The 20,237-nt window shown below is 33.9% G+C and overlaps 3 protein-coding genes, 1 non-coding gene and 1 pseudogene across 5 annotated transcripts in view; 4 read left to right on the plus strand and 1 right to left on the minus strand.

The window, feature by feature from the left end:
* Window positions 1-1,978, plus strand: part of LOC8274442 (GTPase Der) — a 6,157-nt gene extending 4,179 nt beyond the window's left edge. For both annotated transcript variants that reach the window (XM_048372996.1, XM_015715615.3), the window contains 3 exons: window positions 293-443; window positions 912-1,077; window positions 1,524-1,978. In XM_048372996.1, the coding sequence (XP_048228953.1) occupies window positions 293-443; window positions 912-1,077; window positions 1,524-1,570 (364 nt within the window). In that variant the 3' untranslated portion in view covers window positions 1,571-1,978. The remainder of the gene's footprint in view (window positions 1-292; window positions 444-911; window positions 1,078-1,523) is intronic.
* Window positions 1,979-2,872: 894 nt separating this feature from the next.
* LOC8274441 lies at window positions 2,873-7,021 on the plus strand (annotated as a pseudogene).
* Window positions 7,022-9,026: 2,005 nt separating this feature from the next.
* LOC8274440 (origin of replication complex subunit 1A) lies at window positions 9,027-15,104 on the plus strand. The gene is made up of 16 exons (XM_015715611.3): window positions 9,027-10,023; window positions 10,106-10,241; window positions 10,689-10,841; window positions 10,943-11,083; window positions 11,172-11,323; window positions 11,413-11,512; window positions 11,633-11,755; window positions 11,843-12,004; window positions 12,085-12,142; window positions 12,248-12,426; window positions 12,585-12,693; window positions 13,076-13,146; window positions 13,675-13,770; window positions 14,185-14,261; window positions 14,598-14,681; window positions 14,822-15,104. Exons 1-16 carry the CDS (start codon window positions 9,182-9,184, stop codon window positions 14,883-14,885), a joined length of 2,547 nt encoding a protein of 848 aa, XP_015571097.1. The 5' UTR covers window positions 9,027-9,181; the 3' UTR covers window positions 14,886-15,104.
* Window positions 10,749-10,826, plus strand: LOC112533897. Its single transcript, XR_003078239.1, has one exon. It is a non-coding gene; the product is annotated as a small nucleolar RNA snoR28 (small nucleolar RNA).
* Window positions 15,105-15,429: 325 nt separating the features above from the next.
* Window positions 15,430-19,324, minus strand: LOC8274439 (polyadenylate-binding protein RBP47B'). Its single transcript, XM_015715823.3, has 8 exons — window positions 19,132-19,324; window positions 17,989-18,472; window positions 17,708-17,781; window positions 17,489-17,619; window positions 17,072-17,156; window positions 16,491-16,643; window positions 15,918-16,009; window positions 15,430-15,796 (listed from the first exon to the last, which is right to left on the minus strand). Exons 1-8 carry the CDS (start codon window positions 19,270-19,272, stop codon window positions 15,709-15,711), a joined length of 1,248 nt encoding a protein of 415 aa, XP_015571309.1. The 5' UTR covers window positions 19,273-19,324; the 3' UTR covers window positions 15,430-15,708.
* Window positions 19,325-20,237: the final 913 nt, after the last annotated feature.

The raw sequence follows: 20,237 nt of genomic DNA on the forward strand, positions 1-20,237 counted from the left end.
AACCTTTTGGGAACTTGCAAGATATAGATCATAGATTGTCACCAATTTTCTGTTTTAAAGCTAAAAAGCAGCAAATAGATTGCAGTCACTAATATTGAGATTGTCGCAGTTGACTCTTCTATAGTTCTAGTCAGATGAAGCAAAAAGTTAATTTCCTTGAGAAAATGCGCAGTTGTAAATTCTTGGCTTGTATAACTCAGTGTTTTGAAGCTTTTTAACGTGACAGGTTTCATTTGAAAAATCTTAATGCTCTTAAACTATCTAAAATGAATTGCCTATATTTTGCTTTCAGGATTATTATTGCAGCTAGTGCTGTTGAAAAGGAAAGATCAAGAAGGCTGAGTACTGCCATACTGAATCAAGTGGTACGAGAAGCATTAGCTTTCAAATCACCTCCCAGAACCAGAGGTGGAAGGAGAGGACGTGTTTATTACTGCACTCAGGTACTGATTGATACACAGTACTGTAATGAACGATTGGTTATTTATTCACCAAAATTATAAAAAACGCTGGACACAGTCAAGAGTCTTCTTTTCTTCTCCTTCTGCTAGGCTGTTAATGTAGTTGCCAGGTGCTCTTGTGAAAAGGACCACTTTCCTGCTCTAGCTTCGGCAAGTTCTATTCATCTAAAGCTTGAATAGTGTTAGACATGGCAAATAATTGTTTTACATCCATGGTTCTTATAATAAAACCACAAACTTCTATCTTATGTAGTCTTCAGTCTTAAGATAGAAATTTATGGTACCAAACATCTGCATAGGACACTTCTTGAATTCATATTATACATTCCTTGCTGGACTACTTTTCTTTTCCTTTGTTTCTTCTAATTTCACGTATACTAATTTCAGTTTTTGTACTTGCAAATGGTTTTACTATTCTTTGTTATTTACTGAAGATATATCCTTTTGCAGGCAGCTATAAGGCCACCTACTTTTGTTTTCTTTGTGAATGATGCAAGCCTTTTTCCTGAGACTTATCGGCGCTTTATGGAGAAGCAACTGAGATCAGATGCGGGATTTTCTGGCACACCCATTCGGCTACTTTGGCGTAGCAGAAGGAAAATGGAAAAGGGCGGAGGTCAGTGAATCCGATTCATTGTTTGAGAATTGATTATTAGCATCCTTTTGATGATCATGCTACACGATATAATTAATTTAAACATTTCAAATGGTAAAAGAAAGCAGGTCTGCTATTGGTAATTATTCATATGGAGTGCAGATATAAATAAGTCGATAGTGTCACCCTTAACTAAAAAGTTTTCCCATTTTGGTTCTGTGTGCATCAGATACCTGCTTTATATTTCTTGTGTTCCCCCATCAGCTTGGTGCATTCAGAGAGATTTACTCTTTTTAAATCTTTGTATGCTGGTCCCAAGGAATGAACCCAAACACGCAAGGAGAGGAGAATTCCCTTAATTACTTGGACTAAACCTTTGGGTTAACTAGGCGATTTTTGTTTCTGTGTCATGCCCTAATGTCTTCCAACAAAGAAACTTGTTCAGATTGTTCTTTTATTGGTTTCAGTCAAGAGTCCAGCGAGATCACAACTTAACCTTACACCACGTGGCTGAAAATTGGCACAGAATACACCAAGATACGGTGGGCACGGCTTCAGTGATGGTTATGAATTTGTTGTCTGTTGAATGAACTTTGTTTTGGGGCAAAGTTTATGCAGACTGCTAAGTAAATGGCCCCACATGGAACCCAGGATGCTGAATAATTGATGAGAATTGTCAGATTATGGAACTGAAAGCATGCGATTGAGGAAATCAGAAAAAAAAATCACTTAAGCCTCTTTATTATGATTACTGATAGCAGTGTTGATTACATGTAATTTGTGCATCAGATTCTGAAGCCATTTTCTGCTGTTAATGTTATTAACTGAAAATTGCTGTATTGACAAAGTGAATTATTGAACATATCCACTGCCAATAAATGTTTTAGAAAGGAATAACATACTTTAGGCGAGATTCTGTGTTTCTTTTCACTCTTATTCGTATGCTTGTGTGCTGATATTCTAGATTTTTTCTCTGAAAGTTCATTGTTCAACGAGTTCAAAGGTGAATGCATAAATGCATGCTCAAAAATGGTGTCCGTGATGAAGTAATAATACCTAAGCCGAGAATTAATTTAATAGTGCAGAAAGGAGGGAAATGTTTAAACCACAATGTCTGGGTACTTGATGACTTAATATCCATTATTTTGTTCTCTTTCTTTGTATATTTTCTTCCCCTTTTTCTTTCCTCTTCTCTAATTCAAAACAAGTGACTTTAATCATCTCATTTCTCAGCATTCATTAGCTGCTCAATTTCTAGCTTTTGCTTTTCAAGATTAATTCAAAAGGTTTTGCGATCAAAAACTATTATCAGGTACAGTTGAAGTTGTTGAACCACAAATAAGATGAGAACAAGTGTCAAAAGAAAAACAGATCACTGAAGGTTATCGACGAGTATCGATAATTTGTATCTTAACAATCTTTAGTCCGTCCTGCAACAATCCCTATCCGTGACTACAAGACTAAATATTTCCTTTTCTATCAGCATTCAGTTCCAATGGGTGTGTGAATTTACATGCTGATAACGTACATCCAGCTGTAAAGTAGCCATAGCCTGGAGACTGTACAAGAAGGCAGTAGGCAGTAGGTACAACTGACTATTCTTTTTTCAGTAATTAATATGCGAAAGTACAATAATTGAAGATGATTGTGGTAGTCGTCGATTTATATTGCTAATGAAACGAAGCAAAATAATGGCCCAGCTACGGAAACGAATCATGCCATTCATGCTTATTAGCTTCTTGATTTCTTTCTTGTTTTTATAATGTTGGTACATCATTTAATGCTTTGCCGGCGTTTCACCTTAGGTGGGTTTTTTTTTCTTTTGTTATTGGATAATTGTGTTTTGCTTGTACAATGTTTAACAGAAATTAGTCAACTTCAGTACAGTAATCGTTGGATATTAGAAGATTTGCAACTTATTGCTAGCTCAACAGGTAGTAATCAGGATATTGAATGATTTGATCTATTTTAAGTTCTAGCATAACAAAATAAAATTAATAAAAAAATATATTTTTTGTGTTAAAACTATAAAGAACTTCGAACATGTATATATATAAAACTCTACTCTTCACCGAACTCTCCCCCTTCAACAATGTATTGCGTGCATATGAAATGTTTCACATGCATTATTAATTACTTGGTCACGGCAATGTAGCTCTCTCCCTTGGAATCGAACTGCACAGTTCTTAGATGTGAAGTCCCCACTCCCATACAAGGGCAAGTTCTAACTTTCAGGCCTTAGAAAATGAAAGAGTCCACGCTATCTTCTATTTATGATGAGGACTGACAATACGAAGAAACCCACATAGTTAGCCTAGGTCTTTATGAAAAGGTTGGCTTGCTTTTGCTTTTCTCAGAAGAGACAACCAACACATGGGAAGGAGCTTTAATGACAAAAAGCTTGTAGCTACAACTACGCGGAATTGAAGCAGAAGAAGAAGAAGAGGAAGACTAAGAAGAAGGGCAGTACACTGCATTTGGAGAGAGCTTAAGCTTAAGCCTAAGTCAAGAAAGTAAACTTGTATTTTTCTTACACTGGCTAAGAGCTAAATGGAGAGCGCTACAGGTTTGGAAAGTGAGTTAGAGTCCATGAGACAATATTTCAGGAGTGGAAAGACCAAAGATGCTTCTTGGAGACTTTCTCAGCTTAAAGGGTTACTCTTGTTTATCAAGGATAAAGAAACTGAAATCTTTAAGGCTCTCAAGCAGGATTTAGGGAAACATCACGGTGAGGCTTTTAGAGATGAGGTATATATAAATATCTGTTTCTTTTTCTTGTTCTTGTGTTACTTATTCTTTAGACACTTCTTCTTCTTCTTCTTTTATTTTTAATATGTATGTTTTCTGTGAGGTGATTAATAAGTTTGGTCTCACCTTTACCTCTATAATATGCACTAATTGAGCTGTCAAGGGTGCAACTGCAATCTACAAAAATAGAGTCTTCCCCGAAATATGAATTACTTTTGTTACCAAGGTTGCTGCTGGGAGGTTAAAGATAGTTAAGAATATATGATTATTTTGGTAGTATTATGTACTCCGACTAAATATGTATCATCTCTAAATAATTATAAGTTTATTCTAATAATAATTATTAGAGTACTACTTCTGCAGGTTGGAACCTCAATAAAATCCATAAATTATGCACTGAAAGGATTAAAAGAATCGATGTCAAGTCAAGATGTGATTTCTTAATTTCTTCCAACCCCTAACAGTTGTTTGATCTCATTATGCGTATGTCTAATGTTACTTTTCTTTTTTGTTTAAAAAGATTGCTGAATTAGCATATGGAGCGTTTAACAAGAATAAACACCAACTTTATGTTCTTATTTATTATTTAGTGGGAAATTCGTGTGTGCGTCTAATAATTACTTTACTATAATGTTCTAATAATTTATTTATTGAACAAAAAGAGGAAAAATATAATCATGTTTTTGTTGATGGTTGGTAGGCCAAGCTGCCAAGAATTGCATTACTCTCTTCTGCAGAGTTGGTTGTCTTGTCCTCATTATATCGTCGTGGAATTTTCCTTTTGATAGGCGGATCACTAATTTATGCTTAAATGCTTCCTAATAGCATTTCTTAATGATACAACTGAACTGTTTTAATTTGGTCACAAATTCCAGGACTGTCCTTGGAACCGATTATAGGAGTAATAGCTGCAGGAAATACAATGGTTCTAAAACCTTCAGAATGGGTCCTGCTTCTTCTGCTCTTCTAGCGAATACTTTGCCTAATTATCTTGACAATAAAGCCATCAAGGTCATCCAAGGCGGACCTTCTGTTGGCGAACAACTCCTGCTGCAGAAATGGGATAAGATTTCCTTTACAGGTACACACATTAAACTGTAAAGATTGATGGGGTTCGGACGATACCTGTCCTCTTATCTTTTATGAGAAACATTGTATAGTAAAAAATATTATATGTAGGGCCAAAATAATACAAAACTATATAAAAAATTATTATAAGACTGCACAATGAAGTCTCTTTTTTTTCTTAAAAAAGAAAAACTTTATTATCATTTAAACAAGTTTAAACAATTATTAACCATATGCTTAATGAATTTTATTCAATTAGTAGTGTCTTATTTCCAATAGCTGCGTTTGGACTTCGTGAATTACGTGCACATTTGTGTCGGATTAGGTTATAACCGGGAGGACGTCAGGTTTACTATATCTTTTGTTTAACTTTTTGCTGTTTTTAAGGTAGTTTACGTGTTGGCCGGACAGTCATGTCTGCAGTCGTGAAGCACCTAACACCAGTTGTCCTAGAGTTGGGTGGCAAATGCCCTACTGTTGATTCCTTATCATCTTCTTGGGACAAACAGGTGAAATCTTTCATCTGTGTTTGCTGATTTTCATTTCCAATTTGATAACTGTTCTGCAAAGAACTCTTTTTAGATATTAGTTATGTATTTCTTTTTGTAATCTCAAGGTGGCTGCAAATCGAATTGCTGTATAAAAGTTTTGGTACCTGTGCTGGTCAAGCATGCATAGCAATTGATTATATCCTGGTGGAACAGAGATTTTCTTTCACTTTGGTACGAACATGAAAGATATGCATTAACTAATCGTTATATCATAAGCTTCTTCTTCTTTTTCCTTTCTTTTTTCCTGCAAATGGAACATGTTGAATTACTGGTCTGCTGCTACATGTTCTGGTGGAGCTATTGAAAGTTGCCATCAAGAAGATGTTTGGGGACGATCCAAGAAAAACGAATACCATCGCAAGAATGGTCAACAAACACCATTTCTTGAGAGTGAAGAATCTTATAAGTGATTTGGCAGTCCAAAAATCTGTCGTCTATGGTGGTTCCATGGACGAAGACAGTCTGTAAATGACGCACTGCTCTCTGTTAAATGCTATAGACAGTTTTTTTTGATATTATTACTTATGATAGAAAAAGAAAAATTAGCTTTGAGGGCGGATGTTTTAACTGTTTGATACTGCTGACTACACTAATTAAATAGCGCCGTCCTTGCAGGTTTATCGAGCCGACGATCTTGCTAAATCCTCCTCTTGGCGCAGAAATTATGACAGATGAAATCTTTGGTCCATTGCTTCCTATAATCACAGTGAGATTGATTTAGCTCTAGCTATTTATATTTGCGTTACAAAGGGTAGAAGCTCAAAGTGACCAAAGAAGCAGCAATCTTTATACTTATTCTGCGTCTTTAAATAATGCAATGAGTTGTAGCCTGCACTGATTCTATTGTTTCTTCCTTCGCAGTTAAACAAGATTGAAGATAACACTGAATTTATAAATTCAATGCCCAAGGCACTTGCTATATATGCCTTCACTAAAAACGAACACTTCAGGAGAAGAATGACAGCAGAAACATCATCAGGAAGCTTGGTGTTCAATGATGCAATTATTCAAGTATTTCTTCTAGATCTCAGTAACGTAATTCTTGTTTCTCACTGTTTATTCTGAGTTGTAATCTTGGTACAATGAATGCAGTATGTTAAAGGCCGAAAATTCTAGGAGAAAAAGAAAAAAAGAGGAACTTGTGAATATTTCTGTGATCAAAGCTTCAACCCAGTTCGTGTTTTGCATTACGCAAATAGGTGTATGATCATAAACATTTGAAATTCAATAAAGATTTCTGATTTCTTTTTTTTATTTGAAATAACTTGTTCTCATTTCCTTTGATTCTATGAAATGCTAGTCCAGTCCAAATCAGACGGTTATCAAGTAGAGTCGACCTGAATAAATAACAGGACTGAATGAAAGAACAATTGAACAACCCACCTCCACCATTAGCAGGTATTGATGTGACAACTAGCTGCTTTGCTAGATGGAAGTTTAATAGGGTTATTGATTTCTGTGAGAATTTTCCCTGTCATTTGTACCCAATAACAAATGAGATTTGCACCATGCATCACAATCAACAGAGGACCGAGAATAATGTATTTTAAGAAGAATGTATAAAGTTGAACGGAAGGGATATATAAAAATAATTATTAAATGGAGAGAAAGAAAATTAATTAAATGTTAAACTTTTTTTGTTTCTATAGTAGAAATATAAAATTTAATAGTGCTTGGATAAAATAATAATGGTCTTTTCTATCTTTATTAAAGTTTCGAATTCAAATTTTAAATCTGCAAATACGATAAAACTCATAAAAAAATGCTCTATCATTGTGTTCACAAGAGTCATATCCGACATAATTTAGATTAACACTTTCTCTCTTTATATATATATTAAAAAATTAATTACCTCTCCATTTTCATTTTTTTTGTTCAAGGTCATTTGGATCGGAAAATTTTAGATTACAAATTTTATAATTAAATTCATTACTTAACAAGTAAAAGATAGTATAATTTTATAAATTTTAATTGTAAATCTAATAGGTGAGAAAATCCAAATTCCATCTTTTAAAAAAAAATAACGAATTGTTATATTATATTTTTTTTATTTTTAATATTGTCTCTAGTAAATTTATTTTATTTAATAATTATCTTTGATTTTAAATAAAAATTATCTTTTACATTTAATCCAAAAATAAAATTTTAAAAATTCATAAATTTTAAATTTATAGATTTTAATTAATTTGACGGATTTTAAAATCTCTCAACTCAAATTATAATTTTATTTTCATCTCATCTATATAAAAAGTATTTTTTTTATTTTATATTAATTATTATTTTTAATAGTTTATTTAAGTTAAAAATTATTTAATTCACTTAATTATAAAAATATATAAATTAAATTAATTAATTTTTATAAAATTATAAAATTTGTTATATAAAAGTAAAAGATAATATTAACAGATAACTAAAATTTTTTAATTCAAAAAAAAGATATGACTAGGGTAATTGATTACATTTAACATGAGCACGTGCTTGTTAAAGAAAAAAAAAAACAAAAAAAGAAGATGGTGGGCTCCTCGTATCCAACAAAGGTGAGTCCAATCCAACTACAATCAAATAAAATGAACCGTTTCTTACTAGATCTCGACTTTGAAAATAAATAAGCCATTTTAAATTTACTCCAAATCGAATCCAATAAAACAAATCATATATTCAGATCCATTAATTTATTATGTAAATCTCCCTCAATAATCCATAGACCGTTTCTACTTGTTTTGCATCAAATTTTGTTCTTTTTATCTATATTAATCAAACTTTTTATATTATTGCTTTTATTTTAGCTAAATTTTCTCATAATCTAATGTTTTTAAAATAAATAGTTACATATTTAAATACTCAAATTTTATATATTTAATAATAATATTTTAGTTTGTAATTTAATCTAATAAATACTTAAATTCTATTTTTATAATTTTTTAAATATTTTTAATTTTTAATATAATCTAATAAATATATAAAATTTTAATATTTTTTAACATTTAAATACTTATGAGCTTACATGTAGACGTATTAAATTAAGTTATGTGTTAAAAGATATTTAAATATCATAAAAAATTTAAATATATATTAAATTATATAAAAATTAAAGTATTAAAAAGTAATCAAATGATTAATTATTTTATAGTTGAAACCTAACTCAAGCCCACCTTTAGTCTAGAAGAAATTTTATCTTTATAGCGGGTCAAAGAAATAACTATATAGAATTATCTAGTTTACAGTTCATTGAGCCTCTTATGAATAAAAAAAAATTAAATAAATAAAATTAAAATTATATAAATATACATTTAACTTTGACAAATAGAAGTCCTTAAACTAAATTTTATTACATATTTTCAAGACTCTACTCATTTTTTTTTAACAATAAACATATATTGTCTAATGTAAAACTAGAAATAAAAATAAAAATAATTTAATGTGAGTCCATAAAGAAAAGTTCAATAAAAAAATTAGAAATTTAATAAAGCATAAAATAAAAGTTACTTTTAGGAGTCCGAGGTGGAAGGATAAATTGTGTAATCCCTCTATGATATGAAAAAATAAAATAAAAGTTGAAGTGCTTGAAAATGAATTTTGGCTTAACAAAATTAAGAGCATCTATGCTGACGGAACTTCCTGACAAAGACCCCTAAATCTGTCAACGGGTTGAACTCAAAGTAGGTGGGAACCTTTCCCGCCATTTTCTTACTCTCTCTTCTCTATTTTCCTATCTGCAAAACCCTAGCAGAAAGAACCTCTAATTTCACAGTCTAACAATGGCAGCAGATACTCCAAAGAAACTCTTCCAATCCCCTGCAATCAAATCTAAACACCCCGGCTCTGTCACTCCTCAAACTCCGCTTCCCATTGACCCTCCTCGCCGATCCTCCCGTCGATTATCGCTTAAACTTGATCAAATTGCCACCCCGCATACGCCCATTCCCCAAATTGAAGAACCTGTCAAGGATTTAGTCGAGAAGTCCTCGAAATGCCAAAGAGATTTGAGGACTGAATCTTTAGAGACCCAGAGAGAAAATGAATCTGCAAAAACCCCAAAAACAAAAAAGTCTTCGAAAGTTGTGGATGTCGAGGTTTCATTTTCTCCTATATCACCCGATCAATTGGAGACCAAAAAAAGGAAAAGGAGCGAAGAGAAAGAGAAAGATAGGAAAGTGATAATAACAAGAGCCATGGCATCAAAGACTACGAAAAAGGGGGAACAAAAGACTAATAATGATAAAATTAAAAAGCGGGTTTATTATAAGAAAGTAGTGTATGATGGTGGTGAATTTGAGGTAGGTGATGATGTGTATGTGAAGAGGAGAGATGATGCTAGTTCTGATATTGATGATCCAGAAGTGGAGGAGTGTAGAGTGTGCTTTAAAGCAGGGAAAGCTATAATGATTGAATGTGATGACTGTTTAGGCGGGTTTCATTTAAGATGCTTGAAGCCTCCTCTGAAGGTGGTACCTGAGGGGGATTGGATTTGTGGGTTCTGCGAGGCTAGGAAATTGGGTAAGGAGGTTAAGTTGCCAACACCACCGGAGGGGAAAAAACGCGTTCGAACATTGAGGGAGAAGCTTCTCTCTAGTGATTTATGGGCTGCACGCATTGAGAGGTTATGTTTTGTTTGTTTGTCAATTTACACTGTCTCTTGGATTTAAGTTCGCTGTGTCATATTATCCATTTTCTGTCTGCAGTTTGTGGAAGGAGGTGGATGGTAGCTATTGGTGTAAAGGGCGATGGTACATTATTCCTGAAGAGACTGCTGCTGGAAGACAGCCTCATAATTTGAGGAGGGAGCTTTATAGAACAAATGATTTTGCTGACATTGAGGTGATGGATGTTATCTTGTTTGATTATGGATTACTGAATTAGAAATAGTGCAATTATAATTCGCATCCTTCACATAACCTATGCTATCTTTCTCATGGATTTTTTTCATTTCCTTATTGGTTTAGTTGTTCTCTAATGATACATAAGGAACTAATTTATGTAGTACTGCATGCATACATATTCTTCTATGTGGCATTTTTTCTTTAATTTTTAATTTGGTTGATAAGATATCACCCTGGTTTTATTAGAGAATAATCTTAAATTGCCTAGAAAAATTTATAGTCTTGATGGCATGGGGCATTTGCCTAAGGTTGCCTTCACTAAAAGAATCGTTTTAGCTCTTTGACTCTTTTGATATTCTATTGGTTCGAATCAGTTACCAAGTCCAGGTAGAGGTAGAAATTCCCATTTTAAAGTCCATAATTATGGCGATGATTGGTGCTGCAGATGGAATCTATTATTCGGCATTGCTTTGTCATGAGCCCCAAGGAGTATAGTAAGGCAAGTAATGAAGGAGATGATATTTTCTTATGCGAGTATGAGTATGACATCATCTGGCATTCTTTCAAGCGTCTAGCTGAGATTGATAATGGTGAGGAGGTAAGAAAGTAAGATTAAGCATACAGTTTCCTATCATATCCAAATGGACTTAATCTGTTGTTGAAATTTGATGAAAATATAAAAACATTGCTCACTTGTAGGATGCCGAAAATGCTGACAGTGATGAAGACTGGAATTGTTCCAAGGATGCAGAATCTGAGACGGATGAAGACATGGAGTATGGAGAGGAAAATGTGAAGAACTTACAAGCCAGAGCATTCTTATCTCATGAGTTGGCTGCTGTATGGACATTGTTGTTTCTGCATATTTATAGCTTTGAGCTTAGTATCTACGCCATACTTGAAGTAATAAATTCTGTTATAATGACAGAATTCACGGAAGGGCCAGTTCTTTGGACTTCAGAAGATTGGGGCAAAGAAGATCCCGGAGCATGTGCGATGTCACAAGAAGACTGAACTGGAGAAAGCAAAAGCAACACTTTTGCTGGCAACGTTGCCAAAGTCTTTACCTTGCAGGAATAAGTATGTGACCATGGTACTTATTGTCCTCCTCTTAGTTCTTTTTATCAGTTAGTTATTTTAGTTTCTAATGGAGGATGCATTTGGTATAGAGAAATGGAGGAGGTAACTGCATTCATAAAAGGTGCCATATGCGATGATCAATGTTTGGGTCGCTGCCTTTATATTCATGGTGTTCCAGGAACTGGCAAGGTGAAATCTCTCAACTTTAGGCAATCAAATATCATCATGTTAATCCAAACAGTTAGCCATCTAAGTTTCATTCTTATACAAGTAAACTCATCCAATCTTTTTGTGCGAATGATTTTGCAGACAATGAGTGTACTTGCAGTAATGAGGAACCTAAGATCTGAAGTTGATGCAGGAAATATAAAACCGTATTGTTTTGTGGAGGTTAACGGTCTAAAGTTAGCATCACCAGAAAATATCTACAGGGTAATATACTTGTAAAGATTTACAATTTATGAATGAATCCTCTGGTTGATACACAGTACATGTACTTTGTCCTTTATGCATTTGCAGGTTATATATGAAGCATTAACTGGACACAGAGTTGGTTGGAAAAAGGCTCTCAATTTGCTGAATGAGCGATTTTCAGATGGAAAGAAAGTGCGCAAAGGAGATGACCGCCCTTGTATTCTACTCATTGATGAACTTGATCTACTTGTGACCCGAAATCAGTCGGTTCGTTTTGTATAACATAATCTTAAATATTAATAAGGGTTGGAAAGTGCCATTAGCATGATTCTCTCTCTTTATTTCAGGTTCTATATAATATCCTTGACTGGCCTACTAAGCCTCATTCCAAATTGATTGTGATAGGTAGTTCTCTCCTGTCTTTTGAGATGTTTTTAGATGATATTTGCAAATATGAGTCGATAATGGTGGCGATCTTGTCTCTTTCTAATGAACAAAATTTGATACCAGGAATTGCAAATACTATGGATCTTCCAGAAAAGTTACTTCCTCGTATTTCAAGCCGTATGGGTATCCAAAGGCTTTGCTTTGGACCCTATAATTATCAGCAGCTTCAAGAAATAATTTCAAGTCGCCTCAAAGGAATTGATGCATTTGAAAAGCAAGCTATAGAATTTGCTTCCAGGAAGGTTTGTCATTCGCTATCGGTTTTTTCATGATTTTGTTCAATTTGCTTTGTATTTTATCTGCAAATCTATACGCATCAAGTACATACATGATCCAGATTTGAGAATCTTCTTCCTCCAAATAAATTAAGGTAGAACCTATATCTTATTTTGATTCACAGGTAGCAGCAATTTCAGGAGATGCACGCCGTGCTCTGGAGATATGCAGGCGTGCAGCAGAAATTACAGACTATCGCCTTAAGAAATTAAGTTCTGATCCAAGTCCTGCAGGTATAAAGACTCCGATGCATTAAATTTTTTATTTTCCAGATACAGAAATGAGAACTGTTACAGCCAGAGTAGGATTAAGGAAAACAAATTTGATCATATCTAATGGTTAGGAGCAGCAAGAGCATGACTTCCGAGCAATTTTTATAGTTCTTCCATTTTCATCATATGTGATTATTTTTAAAAAAATTATTTCCTCGGGGATCAGACCACAGTGCTTTATTCCTATTACATCTGTTTCCTGGTTTCAGATACTATTATCTCACAGCGCTGCTTGTTTATTTCCCATGTGTAACTTTTAGTTTTCAAAATTTACATTCACTTTCTTCTGATATCATTCATGATGCAGCTGTTCTGCCACTAAATGCATAATTTCACTTTCCAGGAAAAGACCTTGTTGGTATGTCAGATGTTGAGGCAGCTATTCAGGAAATGTTCCAGGCACCTCATATTCAAGTGAGTTGACTTTCAAGTATGAACCTGTGAAGGAATTGATATGATCACCGTTGCTAGACTTTGTCTCACATAAATGAAATCTTGGTAGTTGCGTTAACTGGGTCAAAAGACGCAGACCTCTGTGTCATTACGACTGATGTTATAGGTTTATATAAGAGGTGGATAAAAGAAGTATCTCCTTGAATGTGATTTCGAAGAGATGAGGAAGTTATTTATGTTATGTCATCAAGAATGCTGTATAATTAGCATCAAGGAACTTAATTGTCTTTTTCTCAACTATGAAATCAGTGGCAATCTGGCTTTCTAGAAAAGGAAAAATGGGTCTACCGGACTTGGCCATTCTAAAATTGCTATGTTTAGCTGCAACACTTGTCCCTGAACAGGATCTAAAACTTGCACACCAATTTCATTAGCTAGATGTAATCTTCTGATTATAACCCAGCGGAAAAGAATGTCTATGATTTTATATCCGACTTAATACCTGAGATTTTCTTGTTCTTCTTTGCTTTCTGATCATCTCTTTTACAGGTGATGAAAAATTGTTCAAAGCTCAGCAAAATTTTCTTGACCGCTATGGTGTACGAGCTCTATAAAACAGGGATGGGGGAGACAAACTTTGAAAAGGTCAATTTCTGAAGCATCTTAAAATTCTATATGATTGCTCTTTCTGGACTGGATATGCAGTGAAATTTATGCCTTCAGTATTTTTGAATGAGAAACTAAAGATTTAAAAAGCCAAAGTAGGACATACATGCGTTGATCAACAAATTTAACATCAGTTTCTTTATTATTATTGTTATTATAATTATTTTGCATCAAATGATAATTCACAAACTCGGATATAAGAAAAGTAATTGTTTTTATCAAAACATGTGAGAAATTATCTGGAATAGTTGGAACGATTTTGACATTATGCAAATGAATTCAAGCAAATGTATAAAGTGGATCTACTTGCATCCTCTTATTAAAAGTGCATTCCAGTTTTGGAATTATAGGGTTAAATGCTTTCTGATTTCGGAAAATGATTCTCTGTTACAGTTGGCAATGACTGTTTCATGTCTCTGCACAAGCAATGGAGAAGCATTTGCTGGTTGGGACACTCTCTTGAAAGTTGGGTAAGCCATCTTCCTTTTCTTGTTAACTGTCAATGGTAAATAGTCATTTCCTAGTTAGGAAGTCATGACCTAACCTAGCATTTTCACAAGACAAACTGAGCTAATTGAGTGTTGGAACGTGGAGGTGGAGTAAAATACAGTTGGCTGTTCTTTGCTTATATCTGAGACATGCTACTAAGATTGTATATTTATTATCTTTCTCTGTCTACGTACCTTGAATTTTGTATTCCCTTATTCTCAGATATTTGTTCAGCTAATATAACTCATTTCCTTCTCACGGTGTGTGGAAAACCTCAACTTTCTAATGAAGTGTTTTTTTTTTTTTTGTTTGGGCAGATGCATGTTAGGTGAAAGCAGAATAATTCAATGTGAACCTGGAGCTAGGCACAGATTGCAGAAGCTGCAGCTCAATTTTCCAAGGTTCTATGTTTGTCCTATAATTACAACGAAGCCCTGTCAATTTCAAATTATTATTATAGTGGACGTGCCAAGATTGTCCTTGGCTTTGAATTTCATTTTGGCAATATTATTATAATCTGATCAACTTCTTTGCTTTGCAGTGATGACGTGGCTTTTGCATTGAAAGGCAGCAAGGAGCTACCATGGTTGGCCAAGTATTTATGATTTAAGAAGACCCACAAAACTGCATTCATCCTTTGAATTATATGAACAATTTTGACTCATTTTCATTTCAATTCAATTCTATTAAAACTCATATATTGTTGTCGTAAAATTGTAATTCGTTTTGGTTTTCAACTCCGGCGAGAAACTGTATTCTATTTAGAGGCACTTCATATGAAAATAATAACAGTTCAACACACTGAAAATCTGAGATTCATATCATATTATTTCTTGTGCTTATCTTTGAACTTTTGAAGTAATATTTCTGAGATCACCAGATTATCCAGTAATCCAAAAGTCTTATTTCCTGATCTCAACCTAGACGCAACTTATTATTTCCATTATTTTACAGGAAATCCCATAAAACAAAAAGCAGAACCTTTTAAAAAAATAAAAAATTCTCGCCTCTTCATTCATGTGGATGATTTATATATTTATCAAGAACACTTCAGAATTTTGGGACCTTGATTCTTTTTTTTTTCTTTTACAGCCAACTATCTTGATTGAAATATATAATCCACCATGCATAGTAATCTCCGAAAGAAAATAAATAAAAAGGGCACATTAAAGCGACTCATTTTCATGTGCGAGAACAGAACCTTGTGGAGTGGCTAAAGGTTGAAGCTTTAGTTTTCTTTTTCTTCTTTACAAAAGATAAAATCAAACATAATTCAGAAAAGAAAAGATATAACAAAAAATGCTACACCGAATGTTTGTTTTCCCTCCAAGCAGCAGTTTTTTTGTATCCAAGGAGACTTCTCGGACTACAATTCAGTCTTCAGCACAAGACAAGAACAATACTGAATCAGGAAAGACACCATGATGCCTATGCTTGTTGGGAAAGTGATGTTTTCATCCATAAGGGTCTACCCAGTATAGCATTTCCATGCACAGAAAGGTAAGCGCCGTTTAACCTGGCAATCAAATGCAAAGAGCCAAAAAGTATTAACCAACAGAATCGCATATAGCAGTTCCAGAAAAAAAAAAAAAGAATAATTATATAAATCTTTCTACCACAAAGCTGAGAGGCCTTACTTGTCAACGTCAGGGGCAGCCAAGGGATCATAAAGTTCCTCTCTTTGTTCTACTACTGGAATAGCACCCGTCATATCCTGGACACCATCAACCTAAAATTGGCATCCAGATATAGTCATTTTGAAACAACCAGTTATTAATATGCTTCACCAAGCATTTCTCTCTCTCAACAGTATTTGAAAGTTCATGTTGCTGCGTTCACATCACAATAATGTTTATCTATTCAGGAGAGCACCAAAGAAAGCAAGAAATAAATGTCATGGTGGCTGTCTTCCTTGTGCGCAGAACTCGTATACCAACTATAATTTCACTAATGTTCAGAGCTGTAGGCTCGAGATTTTTATCTTTACGGCCATCCTTGGAAGTACCTTACTACCAGTGTTAAGACAGTCACACTTTTTCTTTGAAAGGAAAGAAGATAAGAACCAGAACATGTTATTACAGAAGTTTAGCAATACTCAATGCTCTTCAGAAATACCAAAATTTTAAAAGACCAGAAATTACTCTTTGAAGTTACCATAACTTCTACCTGTGAAACACTGACAGTAATTAGTGTAACAAATATATACCAACCTGTTGAGGATACTGTGGATAACCAGCATATGCACCATATGCATATAATGATGGATCTTGTGTTGCCCCATAAGCATAGGCGTCATAACCTTGTCCATAACCATAATATGCACTCCATTGATCCACTTGCTGACCCCAACCGCCAGTTGCATCCTACAATAAATCAGTACCGAATATTACCATGGCCGTTATAAAAAGAGCATGAGCATAAAAAGATTGAAATTGATTCCTCAAATGTCATTAATACATGTAGGAATCTATATGTTTTGAGAAAACCTTCAATCATACTCTTAATTCATATCAAGATAAAACATTGATAGTAGACTAGTGCCATCCACCTAAGGGTTTAACTTCCTTGTTCATCTTTTTCCCAATACATAAATGAGAATTTAATGAATGCTAATTCAAAATATAGGATCTACATATGAGAACAAATGTAAAACAAAGTGCTCAGTAATAAGGCAGAACTGCTGTATAGCATATTCTCAATTATTGTTTCTGGCTTTGAAATGAAGCATTAAATTAGGAGGCAAGCATGTTGGATAAAATATTCTCAGAAGACAGATTAGAGTTGAACGTGCCTGTTTCCTGCCCCATGAAATGCGCACTGGCTGTTGACCAATCACATGCCCCTGCATCCTTTGTATGGCTTCTTCAGCAGATGCCCTATATAGACAAATGGCAGAGGTCAGAGACATCACACAGAAGTAAAGTGAACGAAAACCATGGCTATAGTATATAAATTATAAATAGGAGCTATCCCTATTTTACTATCCCCATAACAGTATTGTTTGTCACTGTCCATCCTTGGTATCATGCTCCATCACATATGACAATGTGCAATGAAAAGAATGACAATCAACCAACCCCCTACCTCAATTACCAAATGACTGAATCATGTATAAATGAATAGATAAGTGAAGATATCAGTTCCTGTTAAGACACTTATACTGGTCGAGTAATAAAATACTGTTTGTTACTCTAGAAAATAAGCATACCTAGTTGCAAATTGTACAAAACCACATCCTCTGCCCACAGGAATCTTGACATAGACAATCTCCCCAAACTGCAGAAAAATTGGCCTCAGTTCCTCCTCCGTGACATTGGGGTCCAAGTTACCAACAAAAATCTGCAAAAGGAAAAGGCATATTATGAAAACTGAACTAGGAAGTTGGACTAGTAAAAGTTCTCAAAATTCTCAAACCTAGCAAACTTACAGTGGTATTAGTGATGTCATTATCAGCTGGAACCACCTGGACTGGTGCAGTGTATGCTGGAAGAGGATATATGGCTGCAGAAAAATTGAGAGCTAAGCAAATTCTAATCCAAGATCCAACTGAAGCGTGACAGTTATGCACATGAATGACAAAACATCCCTTTTGAGAGAATATATATTGCATAACCTCATAGATTCCTAAGGACAACCAAAGTGATGAGAGAAGCAAGAAAGACGAGTATCTGAAGATAACAAGTGATGGTTTTAGCTATAAAATAAGACCTTTTGCTGTGGCATATTGCTGTTGATAAGCAGCGGTTTTCTTTGGAGTTGCTGCACTAATTCGCATTGGACGAGTTGAGCAAAAAACACCGTTCATTTCAGTCATAGCACGATTTCTTTCATTCTCGTCACCAAATTTCACAAATCCATATCCCTTAGAACGACCAGTATTTGGATCAGTCACAACCTTGGCACCTCTAACTGATGGATAATTAGCTCGGAATGTCTCTTGCAAGAGATAATCGGTAACATCTGGTGATAAATCCCCAACAAAAATAGAATGTTCAGGTCCAGCATCAGGCCGTCTTTCTCCAATGCCAAAAGAAGCCCAATTCAGCCTAAAAGTCTGTTCAGTTCCAGGCATTTGTGTCCCATTATATGTCTGTAAAATCCTTTCTGCTGCTACATGAGAAACAAACTCTACAAACCCATAACCTTCAGGCTGGCCAGTGATCTTGTTTCGTATTATTTTAATAGAAAGTACCTATGATTTAGCAAAATGACTTTAGAAGTGTAATGCACAGTGCAAACTAAGAACTTGCAAATCATGGCATTTTAATTTACCTAAAGATAAGTGCACATTTCTTTTCTGAATAGGCAAGGTTGCTTTGATACTAACCGAACTAAGATGAAATCCTATTACTGGAATGGCATTCCATTATCCGCAGCACAACAAATCATAATTATTTAAAATATGGTTACTTTGAATGTTGAATTTGAGTGATAGTAACATCAATTTTTATGTAAATATCTTTGAATAAGCTAAATTTTGTTTGATTATTTCAAAAAACAAATATAATAGAACATGATTCCTTGGACTTAGACGTCCATTTCCATTCCCATTAAATTTTCAAGGCGTAGCAAACGCGCCCAAAAGAAAACTGATTTGCAGTCTGTTAAAAGTACTATGAAGAAAATCAAGCTCAAGTCTCACTAAAGATAACAATTAGAAGTCAAGTCATTTTATTATAGTTCTTCTTCAAAAACATAAATTACGCAAGAACCCGGTAAATGTTGCAAAAGGCAAGTAATCTTTAGAAAAGCAAACAACTTGACAAACAAACAAAGAAAGCTGAAATTGAAATTCTCAAGAGTGATATATATACACGTATATTATACAGAGAGAGCGACAAAGAGAATGACCTCTCCAGTGTGAGCGAAGCAAGAACTGAGGTAGTTTTCGTCGACCCAATACTGTAAATCACCAATCCAAAGCGTTCTTACTTCTTCTAGAGTAGCGGGTTGATGATACCCTCCTGGATTCGTTGCCGTTGGCGCTGCCATTAATCTACTACCAACGCTCCTGCCTCTGTTTACGGTTGCAGGTGCAATGTCGCTTGGTTTATAATAACTATTTGCCAAACGACGTCGTAAAAAAGATTTAATTCTTGGAATTATTTTTCTTTAAATGTAAGACCAAATAAAATTTAGGTTTAGTTACTAATGTGCCTTTTGCTTAAGCTTAATATATACTTTACTCTATGTTATGATGCTCAAAATTAGCACTTTTTGTGTCAGAAAATTAGCACCTTTAACTTTTATTAGTATATTGATAAGAAGTTAATGATGAAAATACATTTTTTTTAGGAATAATGAAAATACATTAAAAAGTATAAATAATTACTATAATACTCTTAAAAATTATCTCAACATGGACTTTCATTTACATTATATAGAAAATTATAATTCTTAAAAATTTATAAATTGTATAATACATTAATTCTTTTATTGATCGACAATTAAGAATAATTAACAAAAATTTAGCAAGTGACTTAAAAATGGAAATATTAGCATTACTTCATTTTAATTAAAAAAATTATTAATTTGTAATGATATTTGGTTTCTTAATTTTTACTGAGGATGAAAGAGTAAATGATTGAGTGAAGGACTAAAGTGCTTAATTGTAAAGTAATAAGGATGAATATGCCTATGAAGGCAAAACTCGTAGAAATCATAGAAATTAAAGCTATTACCAAAAGTTTAAGCACTAATTATTTAATTTTAAAGTAAATAATGAATAAGATGTTTATATTAAGACAAACATTACGTTGCTAATATGGTTATTTTGTTTGTTTACGATTTAGATATTTTATTCGTTAAATAGGATAAATATTAAAAAAGAAATAGTATTTTGTCAAAAATAATAAAAAGGCAAAGGTAGATAGCATCTTTAGATTAACCCATAGTTAACTGCCAATTGGCCAAGGACCATAAATAAACGACAAGAAACAGAGGGTCGTTTCTTGATG

The sequence above is a fragment of the Ricinus communis genome, chromosome 4 (assembly GCF_019578655.1).
Source record: "Ricinus communis isolate WT05 ecotype wild-type chromosome 4, ASM1957865v1, whole genome shotgun sequence".
NCBI classification, from domain to species: Eukaryota; Viridiplantae; Streptophyta; class Magnoliopsida; order Malpighiales; family Euphorbiaceae; genus Ricinus; species Ricinus communis.